The 17,167-nt window shown below is 44.3% G+C and overlaps 1 protein-coding gene across 2 annotated transcripts; it reads left to right on the forward strand.

Moving 5' to 3' along the window:
- Positions 1-2,042: 2,042 nt before the first annotated feature.
- On the forward strand, positions 2,043-16,654 carry LOC125448714 (eukaryotic translation initiation factor 5A-1-like). 2 transcript variants are annotated; one of them, XM_048524185.2, is made up of 6 exons: positions 2,043-2,066; positions 7,762-7,955; positions 10,209-10,313; positions 10,398-10,529; positions 14,003-14,076; positions 15,190-16,654. In XM_048524185.2, the coding sequence occupies exons 2-5, from the start codon at positions 7,785-7,787 to the stop codon at positions 14,063-14,065; spliced, it is 471 nt and encodes a 156-aa protein (XP_048380142.1). In that variant the 5' UTR covers positions 2,043-2,066; positions 7,762-7,784; the 3' UTR covers positions 14,066-14,076; positions 15,190-16,654. The 2 variants fall into 2 exon arrangements, with proteins under 2 accessions (XP_048380142.1, XP_048380141.1); XM_048524184.2 differs by lacking the exon at positions 2,043-2,066 and adding an exon at positions 2,226-2,311.
- The last annotated feature ends 513 nt before the right edge of the window (positions 16,655-17,167 follow it).

Genomic DNA, 17,167 nt, shown 5'->3' on the forward strand with positions numbered 1-17,167 from the left:
TTTGTACTTATTGGAGTTTAGAAGATGAGAGGCAATCTTATTAAAACATTACACAACAGGGTAGGCAGTGAAAGGATGTTTTCCTTTAGGGGAACAGCGGGACAGTTTAAATTAAGAGGCTTAAGCCTGAAATAAGGAGGAATGTCTTCTCTCATAATGCTGTTAGTGTTTGAAACGCTTTTCCCTGGATAGCATGGAGACTGCATTATTGAATATGTTCAAGGCCGAATTAGACAGATTTTTTTTAACCATAGGGGAGTCAGGGTTAATGGAGATCAGACAGGAAAGTGGAGTTAAGGCTATGATCAGATCAGCCATAATCTTAACGAATAGTGCAAGAGTTCGAGGGGCCAAATGGCCCATTTCTGGTCCTACTTAAGAAGCATTTGAGCACACAAAGGATGGGAGATGTTTAGAACGCTGTTCCACAAACGGCACTGGATGCTAGATCATTTGTTAATTTTAAATCTGAAATTTTTGTTGAGCAAAGGCATTGAGGATATGGGCCAAATGCATATATATGGACTTAAGCTACAGATCAGCTGTGACCTCATTGTTTGGCAGGCCAAGCTTGAGAGAATGAACGGCATTCTCTTGTTCCTAAATACATCTTACATTCTTATGAAAGATTTCCATTGAGGGAGCTACAATAGGGCTATGCCAGGAAAGAAATTTTGATGTATTTTCTGACCCCAATCCCATCACTCCCCCATTGGTGGCTGTGCCTTCAACTTCCTGGATCCTGATCACTTGGGACAGTGCTTCAGGATATGATGACCAGCTTAAAGAGTTTGTATCAATGCAAATTAAAGTCATAATGGGTTTTACATCTTGACTGCAAACCATAAGCTGAAGAAAATATGTGGGATTTGTGTAGTACTTACCATATCCACGGTGGATCTTGCTATCTCTGAGTTGTTACTTAAATCTTCAAGCTAGGAGATCAAATACATTCCACTGTTAGATAGGGTCTGAGCTGCTGGCTGGATCATCTGGGCATGTTAAATTGCTGTGTGCTCCATATGAACAACAAAGTAAAATTTGGTTAAAAATGCAGATATACATATGACAAAATAGTCAAGCATTATTTTGAGAATCAAAGTGTGTTCTGGCACCGTTGATTGGATCACTTTGCTCAATTCTGATTCAGAAACTTGTGAGTCCAAATCCCGCTGCAGATAATTGAGCTTATGATGCAAGACAACACTCCCAGGAGGGGGTGGTACACTATCAAAGGCCCATTGTTTTACGGGTGATGTTAAGTCTAGAGCACCTTCCATTGTCTAACCTTTTACATAGATGTAAAAGATCCCATCGCCACAATTGGAAGGAGAGTCGATAGGAGCTCTCCAGAGTCATTGGGGGTTTATGGCAAAGAAAAAGGGCACTTGGCTCATTGTGGCTAAATTCATACTCCATTCTAACCAGACCTACAGTTCCACCATTAACATGGCACTCCCTCAGGCAACACTGTGGCCTCATGACTATTGGCATAGATAAGATCAATGACTGAAGTGCCACATCATTTCAGTAGTACCGTTGGGGATGGCTTTAACTATGTAGCATCAAAATCAGAAGCAGGAATACACCAGTCAATGCCTTCAAGCCTGAGAACCCCATTACAATAATCTTCCACTTCAGGCTTTAACATGGAATGAAACTTTCCTTTTACCCTGCATCTACTTTCTGTTGCTAACTCCATACTGGTAGGCCTTGGTTGAGTGGCAAGGCGAGAGGTTTGGGGATGGGGATGGGGATGGGGATGAGGATGGGGGTGGGGGTGGGGAAAGGGACGGTGGGATGGCCCTTTAAGGGTCCCCCCCCCCCAAACCCAGAGTCTGAGAGGGCCAGAGTCAGCAGAATGTTGCGCATGCGCAGCGCGGGGCCGCGAGGACGCAGTGCGCAACAGTAGAGGGTGGGGGAAGGGATCAACCGCGCACGCGCACTGCTTGACGGCCTCGTGCGGTACAGGGACGGAGACCTTATGCGCAGGCACTTTGCGTGACTAAGGCATGTAAGGAAGCGAAGGGGAGCCACACGCAGGCGCACGTCGAAATAATGGTTAGGTGAGCCAGTGGGTGGACATCTAGCGCAGGCTCAGAGCGCAGCAGGCGCTAACAGGGCGGGTCGGGCCAAGACGGTCTTGCGCAGGCGCATAGGTGTTCCGCCCGTGCTCTCGCCCCTCGTGGGAGAGGATCGCGCCTGCGCAATGTTGAAGGGGGCGGGACTCGGTTGGGCGCAGGCGCAGCGGCTGGTATCAGCCGGGCAGGCGCATGCGCAGCACCGCCCTTTCCTGCCAGTCTCTCGGACGGTGAGTGGCGTCCATGTGGCGGCGGCGGGGTCCGGCGGCGGTAACGGTCCCGCGGGCAGGCGACTGTGGCCGCCTGGAGCGGTGTTAGAGTAGATGGGGTGGCCCGAAGAGGGGAGGGCAGGGGGTGGCGGCGACTTCAGCGCAGGGTGTGGCGCTGGAGGAAGGGAGGGGAGCGTAGGCCGCGGCCGCCATTGGGGTTGGGCTGTGGAAGAAGGGGAGAGACGGGGTGGGGGCTGGGAAGGAAAAGCCGGGCGAAATAAGAGCTACGGGGCGATAAAGTAAAACCCGGGGGGGGTGGTCAGAACACCGAGAAAATAGGAGACTGATGTGGCGGGGTAAGGATGGCTGGGGTCAAACCTAGGCAAGAGGGTTGAGACTGGCTATAAATCCTAGGCCCGGGATAGATACTGGGGTAAAATCCAGGAAGGCTGGTCATGTAGGGATGAGATTGGACGGAAAGCCTGCCGTGGGGGGAGGATGTAAAGTGGTTTGGTCCCTGACCCTGGTAGGGGACAAGGTGATTTTCTTCTGGGCCTCGTGGGTTCACTTATATGTGGGTAGAAGGTATTGGGGTAAGTTAGGCGTTGGCATCTGGGGCAGAGGTGTTATATTCAGGGTATCAGTGCTGGAAGAATGCTTGGTGAAATCATGGGCAATGAGGATAAGGCAGTAATGAGACAAGGTAGCAATGGGTGGTCCCTGAGGCCTACTGCTGGAGAAGTTTCTATATTGGGCTGCCTGGTAAAGGGGGAATGTGAGCTGATTCTAGTATACCGCATGGAGTGTCTCTTGACACACTCAATTTGGTCTGCACTGTTAGTAATAGCTGTGCTCTGACTGGAAAGGACTATCTTACCATTGACTGTGGTGATGGAGAAATGTGCTTTGCCCAGTCATGTGTTGCATTATGAGCTGTTTTTTCAGTAGTTTGTAAGATGTCATTTAGTGTAGATGGTGTTTTATTGACTAACCATGCTTGGATCTGATTCATGTTTGATATAGGCTTGCTGAATTTCTGATTTTGGGAGCATCCTGATATCTGTAACCATACTGCACTTGTGGGGGTTGGGTAGGTCAGGATAACATAATAAATTCAAAGACAGTATTAAACTTAGTCTGACAGGGACTGGTTGAGGGGAATGGCATTGGTAAATTGAAGGGGGAAGCTGGATATAAAAGTGTGGGAGAAAGGGATATCCTGATGGTGGGAGCATGTGCACATGAAACTTAAGCACTGTTTGTAAAGTTGTTCCAGAAGCTCTGTAATTTTATGTAGCAAACTACATTTGCATCTGAATGCTTTGAGGTAGTTTGTACAGTAAATTCTTCCTAACTGGAAGGGTTTCTGCAGCTTGTTTCACTTAGATTCCACAATACCACTGTAGTTAGTTACCTGCTGATTAGCTTGGTCCCCAGTTTCTCAAAATACCACATTCTGGTTTCACACTTTTCTGGGATCCTTTGTCACTTCTTGAATAGCTTGTTCAGCATGTCAGTTGTAAAGAAGTTCATGTCATGACCTGAAATAGTCACGCCCACACTCATTGTACATCTGAGCAGTTGTTCGAAAAGGTTGGCCACAGCAATTGGGCAGTTCAGATTTTCTTCATCAATCGGGTGTCGTTGACCCCTGATGTAGTGATGCTGCTTCTGTCAGCTCTTTTCTCAACTTCCAGATGTGCGAAACAGGATAATTGATCTGTATACAGCACGCTCCCACAGACAATGGTGTAATATTGACTGGATAATGTGCCATGCTTTTAATAGAAAAGCTCATGGCTGTGACCTGTTTGAATTGATAGAAGACTCCTTAACAGACAGGAAGCAGAAAGTGAGTATTTGAGTTGAGACGAGTGGAGTGCAGCAGGAATCATTGGGCCTCCGCTATTCACAATCTATATTAATAATTTTAGATGAAAGCCACGCAGTGGTACATTTCTGTTAATGATACAAAGCTAGATGGAGAAATGAGCTGTGGACTGCTCACAGGTATCAAAGATAATTGAATGGCACGTGAGATATAAAATAATTTATTCCTTTCATGGGATGTGCCCATCCCTAATTGCCCTGATCTACTGAATTCTGTTAGGTCCGACCACTTCTGTTAAGGAGCAAATTCCAGAATTTTCACTTGGTGACAATGAGGGAGCAGAGGTATTTCCAAATCAAGTGGGTGAGTGGCTTGGAGAGGAAATTTGCGGGAAGTGATGTTCCCATGTATCTGCTGCCGTCCTCCTCCGAGGTGGAGGTGGCTGTAGGTTTGGTAACTAATCTTTACCCTTTCAAGCCTTACATGTGACTCTAAACCCACAGGTATGTGGTTCTTTCCAGCGAAATGACCATTTCGATCAGTTCAAATCTAACGAATGATGTGGAACAAATGCCGATGTTGCCCGTGACACCAATGTGGCATATTTAGAATAAAGAAAGACAGAAGGTGCCTTGGTGGATTTCTGCAGTGCATTTTGCAAAGGGTACTGCTACTTCTGAGCATCACTGGTTCAAGGTGCCAGTCAAGTGGTACTTTAATCCTGATTAATGTTGAGCTTGTGTTTTGAAGCTGCACCCACCCAGACAAGTGGGGAGTAGTTCAACACACACCATGATTGTATTGTAAATGGTGGGACAGGCTTTCACCAGTTAGTATGTGAGCTGTAAGCTTGTTTTAGTGGCTGCTATAATTATGGCTAGTCCACTTCAATTTCTGACGAATGTTGACATCTACCCGCCCCCACCTAGGATGTTGATAGTGGGGATTCTCTGATGGTAATCCCATTGACTGGTGGTTAGATTCTCTCTTTTTGGAAAATGTCATTGTCCTGCACTTGTGTGGTGCAAATATCACTAGCCACTCATACGCCTGAGCCTGGAAATTCCCATTGGTTGCAGTTTTCTTAGGCTCCTCCAAGCCACATTCAGTCAAATATTGCTGTCAAAGTTTTGGAGAAGATTTGTAGCTTGGGTTATGGATAAGGTTTAAACTTGCTGGCTGAGCCATTGGTTGTGAACACTTCACCCTGCTAGGCAGCGTCATCAGTGCACCCCCAGTGAAGCATTGTTCTGTCCTGCCTGTTATATACATGCCTCTCTTTGCTGGGGTGGGTGGTATTACTTGCAGTTCTGTTTTTCGGTGGTTTGTGCACAGGGTCTAAACCATTGTTTGTTGGAGTTCTAGTTGGAATGCCAGGCCTCCAAGAATGCCCTGGCATGTTTGTTTGGCCAAACCATATCCAGCGAACCGAAGCATGTAAATAACAAACGGAACAGAACACCAGTGCTTTACCAGAGGCGCGCTGATGATTTACCTCACAGACTGATAAAACATCTGCAACCGAACACACAGGTTCAGTGAGCAAGTCGACAAACTCGAATTTTGCCTTGATATCGAAGTCAGTCACTCACTTCAGCCCTGGAGTTCAGCTATCTTGCCCGTGTTTGGATCAAGGCTGCAATGAGGTCAAGAGCTGAGAGGTCCAAACAAAATGTTAATGATCCAGTTTTGTTTGCTGCTTGTTAATGCTACTATTGACCCCTTCCATCACTTCGATTAAGAATAGTTGATGTGATGATTGTCACAGCTGAAATTGTCGTCTTAGTTGTCTGGAGTATGACTGGTGATTTTTCCGCATCAGGCAAATACCAGTGTGGCTGTACTGGAACAGTTTACCAATGAGCTTGGCTAGTTCTAGAGCATAGCTTTTTTTCAGGGTCTAGTGTGTTCATTACTCGTTTCACAGGCATCAGTGCAACAGGAACCTTGAGAAGGCCATGATGGATCATTCACTTCTAGCTGAAGAAGATTTGAAATGTGTAATTAGTCATTTTCTTTATAAGAATAAAAAATATTTTTGTAAAGCGTGAAACTTTAGGAATCTTGCTTTTCAAAAATACTTAGTGTTTGTGCATTGAAAACAAAATGTTAGTTTGTAAGTATAGCAAGTGACTAAGAAGTCAATTGACATGTTGGCCTTTTTACAAGGGTTTAGCACGTAAGGTAATCTTGCTACTTTTGTACCAGACTTTGAGATCACAATTGGTACAAGTGTGCAGTTTTGCTCTGTTTAAGCAAGGATGTGCTTGCAAGATAAAGGTTGACTGAATTTGTCTTCGCAAATAAGCGTTTAGTCCTCAGGCTGAACAATTTGCCTATTGTCCCTTATTTATACGAATGAGGATAGTCTCATGAAAATAGGTGAGATTCTGGAGGTGCTTGACAGGGTCGGCTATGAGGTTCTTTTACCCTGGCTGGGGAGTTGAAACACAAAGCACCGAGTATTGGGGTGAAGGATCAGCCATTTTGGACAAAGATGAAGGGAATTTTCTTCACTCAATGTTAAGTTGGATCTGCCCTTGAATATTTCGGAGGGAGCAGTCAGCAGATTCTGGTGTTTTGAGGGATATGGGAAGCAGGACAGAAAGAAGTTTAAGCCAAAAGTCAGTAATGATCATTTTGAGCAGGCTGAATAGTCTACTGTTTCTCAAATCTGTTACAGATTTCCACTCCCTTTCATGTGAACCAGTGCTTCCTGACATCACCACAAAGGCCTGACTGCTTTTTATTCTAGAACCAGACGAGGTGGCTTCTAGCTGACGCTTAAGTGGTCTCGGCTATGTTCACTAACTGCCGTGGGGCAGAGAGCAATCTTCCTGCTGTTGTCCCCTGTGGGACCTATTGGCCCATTGGAGATGGAACCCAGTTATACACCATGCAGGACAGGGCCTTTGAGTGTGCAGCAGTGCTTGAATGTGCTCAGGCCTTTTGAAGTGAGTTATACCCCAAACACCTTATTCAGAGGAGAAACTGCAACCCATTGAACCACAATGTGGTAATACAGTCTGTGGAGATGGGTTAACATAGTCAGGAGAATGTGTCTGCTGAAACATTAACATTCTCTGTGCTTAAGACAAGGGCAGACAAGGAGAGAGAACAATGAAGGTCACTTAGTTATTGGGTATTTAACTGTTAAAATCTGGCTTGTTTGGAAATAAAAGGACTTTGAGCTGCCTAGATTGCATGCTGTGTCCCAGTGCCAGTTATGGCTTGATAACATGGCTGTGAAGTGCCTCAGTTTCAATAGTTGTGATGTAATTGCAAATTGTTGCCTGATCAGATTAGGCTTAATCACAGTTCTGGAGAGAATTGATTTTTCATGAACAGTCATTGATGACTGAAGCATCTTAAATAGCCGAGGCTGTAAATTCCTTGTCTGGGTCTTGAAATTTACTTCCAGTCACTGACTTTTTGAATAAGATTCCAGTGTTGCTGGAACAAGTACGAGTGGATGGGAAGTAGTTTGAGAAGGGTGTGGTTGAACATTCCTGCTTCGTCATGTTGAAATGGGCTTTCTGTGTCTGTTATGAATCGGTTATGTTAGTAAATGTCAGAGCTATGCAAATAAGACACTTGGCTAACTGACCATAGCTCACTGCCTCTGCTTCCTCTTTGGCAGCACCACTCAATCAACGTTCAAAGATGGCTGATCCTTCCGATGTGGATTTTGAGACTGGCCACTCTGGGGCTTCCACCACCTATCCAATGCAATGCTCTGCTCTGCGCAAAAATGGCTTTGTGGTGCTGAAAGGGCGTCCATGCAAGATTGTGGACATGTCAACTTCTAAAACTGGCAAACATGGCCATGCCAAGGTAAGAGTGGTGTGATGGCAACTTCTCAAGGCTTTACTGGCCTCCCTCTATAAATCAAAGCTCATCCTGAAAGTGTTCTAACTGGCACTGTCTTGTACACCAAACGAAAGCACTGAGCTCAACATCCCCTGCCTTGGCTTCTGGTACAGTAATATTTTAAATATCATATTCTTCAGACCCCTCTAGGTGAGAGCCCACTTGATTTCAGTAACCTCTGAAGGTACTCGGGGATGAACACTTAAATAACGACTTCTTGAGTATTCCCCAGTCTTCAGTTCACTGTCCCTTGGCACCATGGCAGCCGTCCCTTTGGCTGTTTAGACCTTGAGTTTTAGAATCCCTGCTGTAAAATTCCGTGTCTCTTCAATCTCCTTTTAAATTCCTTAACTTCCCTGTTAGGCAGGCCTGACAGGCAAAGTGGTCAAAACTCCTACGGCTCACTCAAGTTTTGGCGACTCTTCCCTGAAATGAATTTGGTTGCTAGTGCTACTGTTTTTTTAAAAAAACAGCTTTCTGTGTTACCCCTCCCTCTGCAGTACCTGTGAATTTGACTGTCAACTGGTGAACAATGCTGAGCCTTCTTGGATAGCTGCACGCTTGCATTTTGCTCCTCTAATGGTGTGCAGTAACCTGTGCTTCCCCTGCTCTGAGTGAGGTTCTTCCTGTCACAGAGGCAGACAGTGTGCTGTGGCTGGCAGACAGTCAGACACTGGATCAACACAAAATCTGATCAGCCTGAGGCTTAGTGTAAAGGGAGGCCATTCAGCTTATTATACCTGTGCTGGCTGAATTCTATTAATCCTGTACCCCTTCTCTCCAGATGAGTCTGCACACCTCCAAATATTTTTCCAGTTTCTCCCCTTTTTTTTCTCCTGAGAGTTTCTATTGAATCTTATTTGACTTGAGGTAGCATGTTCCAAATCACAACTCACTGGAGAAAAATATTCTCCGCATCGCCCTTTTATTTTGTAATTTTATTCTTTTCTGTCTGTTCCATCTCTGGTAAGCCACCTTTCTGTCACTAGCAACAGTTTCTCTATCATCAATACCTTACAGAATTTGAAACTGCTCAATTTTGACTTGTTCTCAGGTGTGAGGTTTCTTGAGGTGGTCTGCAGAGAAAGTTGCCACTGTTGTCATTGCTGAAGTAAATTGCCTGTGCTTTGTAATAGTGACTAATTTTGGTACTCGTGCCTCAGGGATGTGTCAGCCAGTATGGACCCTGGTTATCTGCAGGTCCTCTGTGCTGGAGTTATAGAATTGTAGAGTCATACAGCATGGAAACTGGCCCTTCTTTCCAAACAGTCCATGCCAACCATAATCCCAGACTAAATTAGTCCCACCTGTCTGCTCCTGGTCAATATCCCTCCCAACCTTCCCTATTCATGTACTTATCCAAGTTTTTTTAAACATAGTAATTGCAGCCACGACCACCACTTCCTCTGGAAGTTCATTCCACACACGAACTACCCTCTGCGTGTTTTTTTTAATTCCACTCGTCTGTTTTAAATCTCTCTCCTCACCTTAAAAAGTGCCCCTAGTCTTGAAATCCCCCATCCCAGGGAGAAGACCACTACCATTGACTCTACTAAATTCTCATATTACAAACTTTTTAAAAGGTCACTTGTCAACCTCCTATGTTCCAGTAATAAAACTCCCAGCCTATGTAGCCTTTCTTCATAACACAAACCTTGCATTCCTGGCAACATACTGGTAAATCTCTTCTGAATCCCCTTCAGCTTACTGATATTCTTTCTATAACTGGGCAACCAGAACTGGATGCAGTACTCCAGAAGACGCCTTACTCTGTACGACCTCAACGTGACTTCCCAGTTCCTACACTCAAAGGACTGACCGATTTAAGGCCAGCATGCTAAACGCTTTTTTTATCCACCCTGTGGTTGTACTTGAATTGTACCGAACCCCTATGTTCTTCTGTTCTACTAAAATGTTTGCGTTCTGACTGTCTTCACACTTTCCTTCCCAAGTGTCTCTTTCTCTGCTTCCCTTCCTTCCTTTTTGCTGCCTCCTTTTTTCCTTGTTGCTGTTCTCGCCCAGACCCAACTCCCCTGAGATTTGCAGTCTCCACACCTTTGCTGATGAGACCATTTACCGACTGAGTGAGCTTCACTCATTAAAAATGTTGTCATATCTCATAGCTTTTCCATTATAAATCACACTATTTGTATAGCGCGTGTAAGTGACTGTCAGCTTCTCGTGCATGATTCCTCACCAGATCTGTCTTGCCTCTAGGTTCACTTGGTTGGCATTGATCTGTTCACTGGCAGAAAGTATGAGGACATCTGCCCTTCCACCCATAACATGGATGTTCCCAACATCAGAAGATCTGATTATCAGGTATAGTTGTTAGGGGAGTGGGTGATGGGGGTTTTTGTGTATGGGGAATGGACTACCCAGTCATACTTACTGTTTCCTCTGCAGCTGATTGGCATTCTGGATGGCTACCTGTCTCTGTTGGGTGATGGTGGTGAGGTGCGTGAAGACCTGAAACTTCCTGATTCAGACCTGGGCAAGGATATTGAACAACGTTACAATGCTGGCGAGGAGACACTGGTGTGTATTTTTTTAAGCTTTGTTTTCCTTCCCTCTCTGGTATTTTGTTTCTTTCCAGTGCTGTTTTACTTGTTATTTTAGGGTGGAGTTGGAAAGGCAAGGCACATTGGTCAGTCTCAGTACTGGGTTTTGATCTTTCTCATGGAGGTGCAAACAAAAGTCATATATAAAAGTCATCTGCTTTAAGTTTGAGAGAAGGGTTGACTAATTCTGTTTGGAAAATAGGTTAAATTGATGGACGTAAAGGCCTCTGCACTGCTTCATACAGTTCAGAGGTTTTGTATTGATAGAGGGTGAGTGATCTGCCACAACTGTTGTGTTACTCCAAGTATTGTGGTAAATGAGCTATATTTGGATTTTTAATATTTAGAGCACATTTCATTCAAAAAAGCAGATTGTAAGTTCTGCATCATATTACATTAAGGAAGACTCTTATACTGCAAAAGGCAGTAGCACATTGAGGGTTCTGAGTGTTTTGAGATCAAAAAGTTTAAAATGTCGGGGGGAAAGTGAGATGAAAGTAAATTGGGCCAAAATATAAGATCTTTGTCTCTTTTTAAAAAAAAGAGAGTAGCTAAACCATGCTAGATCTCTTGAAATGTAAAAAACATATGGGGAGTGAGGAAATAGTCTTCACAGAAGACAGGCTAAAACCCATTCAGGATGGTGATTTGTCTTCCGGGCTTAAAATGTGATGGGAAATTAAGGTGTCCAACATAAGAGACTGTTGGAGAAACTCCAGTGACTAAGATTCAATAAAGCCTGCGGCCTTATTGCCTCAAAGGGGAGAAAGAAAGCTGGCCGACTGGCCTTAACAATTACAGGTTCAAAGATTGCATGTTGTAAATGAGCACGTATTAAGAAGCACACGTTCATTCCATCAGAACGTTTCTCGTAGGGGAGTATGGAATATGTTAGCTCACCTGTGAGGGTGTGCCGTGGTGATACCATGAAGGTGAGGGGAAAGACTTAAAGGGGACCAAAGAAGCAACTTTTCATGCAGAGTGTGGTGCATGTCTGGAATGAGCTGCCAGAGGAAGTGGTGGAAGCTGGTACAATTATAACATTTAAATGGCATCTGGATGGATTCATAAATAGGAAGGGTTTAGAGGGATATGGTCCAAGTGCTGGCAAATGGGACTAGATTAATTTAGGATATCTGGTTGGCATGGATGGGTGGACTGAAGGGTCTGTTTCTGTACTGTGTAACTGACACTTTCTTTTATAAAAAGGAAATTGAGAAAATATCCAACAAATCTTTATGCTCATTGGGTGAACTTGCTAAGGGATGCAGAAAGTCAGCATGTAGGTTTGGAAAGACAATTGAGATGTCTTTATTTATGGGAGGTGACTTCATTTAAACAATGTTTGGAAGAGGTTTGACAAGATTGATACAGGTTCTTGTTACCAGAAAAAAAGGGCTTAGGATAGGGAGTCTGCTGTTTGGGACTGAAATGAGAAATTTTTTGACTGTTGTCAGTCTTTGGAATTCTGGACCCGAGTGTTGTAGATGAATTTGGGAATTGAGGGTGCAGGCAGGACTGTGGCATTGAAGCACTAGATCAGCCATGGTTGTGCTGAATGGCCATAACCTGTTTGTGTTGGTGTGACTGAAGGAATTTGAACTGCCACTCTGTGCTGCATCGTGAGGAAATACAGGTATAACGTGATAGCCGTGTTCTTGTGTGATGTTGTGCTACAGAAAAGTGCAAAATGGGAAATTGCTATACCTGTACAGGTATAAGGTTTGAGTTATCTGAAGTGTCCACTATTCATCAATCACAGCCAATTTGCATCGACAAAACACAATATCACAGAACTACCTGTGGGGAGTCAATAATGACAGCTGGTGTCTTCCATAACTTGTTGCATAACTTGTAACAGACTGGTGTGAATGGCCAATTTTTTTGAAAAAATGATGGTCTCAGCAGGTCTGCAGTGAAAAGATCATTGCATTTTGCTAAATAAATCTTGGGTCTGTGTATTTAAGGTTTCTGCCAGGTGCTCTGATATCATCTTCCCAAAGTCGTAAAACTTGCAAGTTAGTGAATTGGCCATGCTAAATTGTCCATAGTGTTCAGGGATGTCTAGGTTAGGCATATTAGCTAAGAGGAATGTAGGAACAGGGTGAGGGGAGGGTGGTGATGGGGGTTTGGGTGGGATGCTGTTCCAAAGGCCTGTGTGGATTTGTTGGACCAAATGGCTGCCTTCCAGTCTGTGGGGATTCTGATTCTAGTATCTAAAAAGAACTTAATGTGATCATTGCGTTGGCCATTTTCCCCAAAGATTCCGGCTGTTGAGCAAGTAGCCTGCATGCATTTTTCCATTTATTGGGTTTGGGACCCATTCAAATCTAAAGCACAGAAATCCAGGCTAGTGTTCATAGGCTGTGCTGAGGGACCATGTTCCTGTCAGCAGGTTCAGTATTTGAGATGCTAACTCCACAACCCCATTAGGTGGAAATTAATGGATGAATAGATGTTCCCTGGACTACTTTGTCCCTGAATCGTCCTCTGTGAAAGTTGACAGGGTGAATGTGTCACTTCGTCTGCCTGTTCCTGTCACTCCTCCCTCCCCCCCGCCCCCCCCCCCCCCCACACACACACACACACAGCAGATTGATTTTAATAACATTTGAAAGTAGGCAGAGTGTATTACTCTTAAATTGTCTCCAGTCTCATTGTTCTCATGAGATCTGCTTTCATTTGGATGGCTGTGTCTGTCTGAGGAACTTTTCTTTTAGCCCAGAGATCAGTGGTGGTGGGGTCAGTGAATATTTTTAATGTTGAGTTGGATTCTTGACTTGCAATGAGTCTATTGGTACTCGGATGGAAATGTGACCCTGAGGCCATGATCAAGTAAGCTGTGATCTTATCCAATGGCAAAGCAGGCTCTGGGGCTGAATGGTCTAATTTGTGTACATGTCTGGCGAGTCGCCCTTATAGCCAAGTGTGGCCAACTCCTAATCTTTGGCAGTCTGTCTCCAAGCCCTGTCCCAGCATCAAATGGCAATCTCTGACATCCTGATTCCTTTCCTCATTCATGGGATGAGGGCGTTGCTGGCCAGGCAGCATTTGTTGTCCACCCCTAATTTCCCAGAGGGCAATTAAGAGTCAACCACACTGCCATGTCTTGGGAGTCACATGTAGGCCAGACTAGGCAAGGATGGCAGTTTCCTTCCCTGAAGGACATTAGTGAACCAGATGTGTTTTTCCTGACAATTGACACTGGATTCATGATCATCATTAGACTCTTTAATTCCAGATATTTATTGAATTCAAATTTCACCATTTGCTGTGGCACGGTTGGGACCTGGGTCCCCAGAACATTAACACAGATAACAGTCCACGAATGGGCTTCCTGCTTTTATCTGGTTCAGGACACGAACGATTGAGAAAGCTTGCGACATTTTACATTACTGCACAGGCTATGTATGTTCTTATACTTTTTTATTTCTTTTGTTCACTCTTCAGATCACTGTCCTCAGCGCCATGAATGAAGAATCTGCTATTGCTGCCAAGGTCATGAGCAAGTAACTGCGACATAGGTTAGTGTTATGAGACAGTGCCATGCTAGCTGGCGGTTAACCTTGTGGCCCAAAGAAAAACACAAACTCCATCCAGGGCCTTGCTGTTTGAACTCCTGCTCTGTTTTACTCTCACCTCCCCTCCATTGGCACAACATCAGGATTGCTGTTCGCAAGGGGCATCACATTTGAATAGGATCTAATTTAGTGAATTTTAAATAGGAATGGAAGGTGAAGCAGCAGATGAGCTGTGCATTGTCACTCCAAGTCCCTCTTGTGCTTTTAATCACTGTCCTCCAAATACAAAGGATCAGATGGCTGCAGCTTTGTAGAACCTGGGGTGGCAGGTGCCATTTTGATCTGAGGCCAACAATTATCCTGTAAATTCATATTTCTGCTCTAAATCGGAAATAAAAAGCACTGGAGAAACTCCAGTAACATCAGACTGGAAACTTTAACTCTATCCAGAAATGTTGCCAGACATGCTGAGTATTTCCAGCATTGATTATTTATCACTCCCTTTCTTTTGTTAACTAAATGATTGAGTTTTTTAGGGGCTTGCGTATAGCAACTGGTTGCTATGTTTCCTACATCAGTGTTGGCGTACTGTTAATGTTCTGGGACTGAGAGCTTGAATCCCACCCTGACAGGTGGTGGAATTAGAATTCAATAAAATGTCCATTGAAAAGCTGAAGGCAGCCATGTAGCCCCTGTCTAGTTGTAAAACTCCCATCTGATTGCTGTTGTCTTTTAGGGGCAAGAGTGTGATTCTGGATCCATAGCAATATTGACTTTTGACTGTGCTCTGAAATGCCTTGAGCAACCCCCATTCAATTTAAGGGTATTTAGAAGTGGGCAAAAGCCACTGGTGGAGCCAGTGGCATGAACATCCTGTGTGTTCTTTCTAAAAATTCAGTGGTCCACACTTCTAAAGCAGCTCATCGGCTGTAAAGCGCATTGGGATATACTAAAGCTGTGAAAGGTACTAGAGGAATACAGATCCATCAGTTGTGCAGTAGCATCTTCTCTTTCTCCCTTTCCCCACAAAACTAACCAGGAACAAATTTGTGATTTCAGCTTGTCAAATTGATTGTCTTGTGTTTTGTACTGAGTTGTCTTTTTGTTTTTTTTCAGGATACCGCTTCTGGTTTTTAAAAAAAAAACCCAGACCTGAGAGGCTAAAAGTGCGCTTTGGGATTGAGAGACTTTTTATTTCAGTGAGAAAATGACAAAGTATAATTTAATCAAAAACCAAAAAAAAAACAAAAAAAATTTGCAAGCGAACACTAACTTTATTTCAGAAACCCTGGCAATAAAACAAGCCCCTCTGTAGACATAAGCAAACGGGTTTTATTTTGGAGCCCTGATTCTTTTTACCCCACTGTTGCTGGGGAAACTTGGTGAGATGATTGTGTTCTGTCTGAGAAAGGCATTGAATTGAGTGGTGACCACCTCCTCTCCCCCCCCCCCCCCCCAACCCAGCCTTTGTCCTACTCCAATCACCTCTCTTCCAAGTTTACAAACCACTCCCTAATTACCAATGGGAATGGTGGCTTTACTTTTTTGATTATTTTCATTTGGCTTCCAGTTCTTAGCTGTCATCATTCTGTACTGGTCTGTATGTGTGGTCACTTTAGTCAAGGTTACTTCATTCATTGGCTATACATAGATCTCACACGTGGTTTACTGTCCTGTCTTTTGCAGAGAGGAATGTGGGACTTACAGAATGTAGGTGTGAACTCTGATGCTGTAGCAAGCCTGGTCTTTATTTTTGGGGAGGGGTTTGAATAGCCAGTGGGTAGTAGTTCAGCTGAAATAAAGTGTGTGTTACCCCTGTGTTGTGGAATTTTGTCTTGCCTTCACCTGTTTACACCATCAGGGGGAGTTTTGAGGCTTGGGGCTGGATTTCCTTCTTCGAAGTGGGAAAAGTCTGAATTTTAATAAGAATTTGAGTTTTGAAAGGGCAGTGCCACTTTGTTTCAACGCAGGTCAAACATTTTCTTTCTCTCACATCCCACCCCTGCCCCTGCTTCCTTTGTTTTGTTTGCACCAGTTTTGAAGGTTAACTTTCCATCCATCCTGCCTCTGCTATAAGATTGAATGTGGGAAGCATATGAGCAGAGGACCTGCTAAAGAGCAGCAAGTCACCTAACAGCTTGACTCTAACTCAGGGTTGAACTGCTTGGTATGACTGTAAATGGTGCTTGGTCCCCTTGGGGGGATACCCCAGCCCCACTTCTCTCCCAGCCTTTAGTAGAAGGGGGAAGCTAGGCCTCTTCAAATTGCTCCTACCGCCATCAACCCTGTGTGCCCCCTCCCCCCTCCAAACAAGCAAATCCTGTGCGCCATAACAATATTGTGAATCAGGAGGGGGTTGCTATTATAAGAACTTTCTCATGAGGGGGTGCTGAGCCATCAGACATGGTGCTATGAACCTTGTCTCAACTGTGTTGCTGAATAGGCTCAGCTCTGTTCTCAATGGGAATCCCTGTTTTAAATTCAAAATAACCTTGCAAACAATTAAACTGTGTACACCTATTTGGCTTAATTCCACCGCATTTTAAAAGAAAATAAACACACGTTTTGTTATGCCTTGAAATTTGGTGATGTTTGCCTGTGAATTGCTTTGTGTGAATGAGTAGTTTACTGTATGGATTCTCATGTGAATGAATAGCTTAATTTGTGTGTATGTGCGTGAAGACAGCTGCAAAGCATTTTGGTGCCTGCAAGGCTGCCTCATTTCCCTGTAGGTTGTGGCTGGCTCTGACCACAGTAAGTGGCTACCCAGTGTCTCAAACATCATAAGCAGCAATGGCTACCCCTTGCCGGTTGTAAACTATCACTTCTGTCACTCGCAACACCCAACTCCAGCTTTTGTTGATGTTTGGGGAGGGGGTTGGTGTGGGGTGGAGGGGGTCTAACATTACTCTGAATAACTAAATGCAAACCAGTTTAAAATAAAGTTAACCTTACAAAGTGTTTCAATCAGCGGTGCTTCATTTCTGTATACGAGCACTTCATCTTCGTGTGTAGGCAAGGAAGAGACACTTTCCCCATTCTCCTTACTCGCTTGGACTAGTTCAGTAGAAAATCTGGGCCAGTAATTGCCCTT

This window comes from Stegostoma tigrinum, chromosome 45, assembly GCF_030684315.1.
Source record: "Stegostoma tigrinum isolate sSteTig4 chromosome 45, sSteTig4.hap1, whole genome shotgun sequence".
Taxonomy (NCBI): Eukaryota; Metazoa; Chordata; class Chondrichthyes; order Orectolobiformes; family Stegostomatidae; genus Stegostoma; species Stegostoma tigrinum.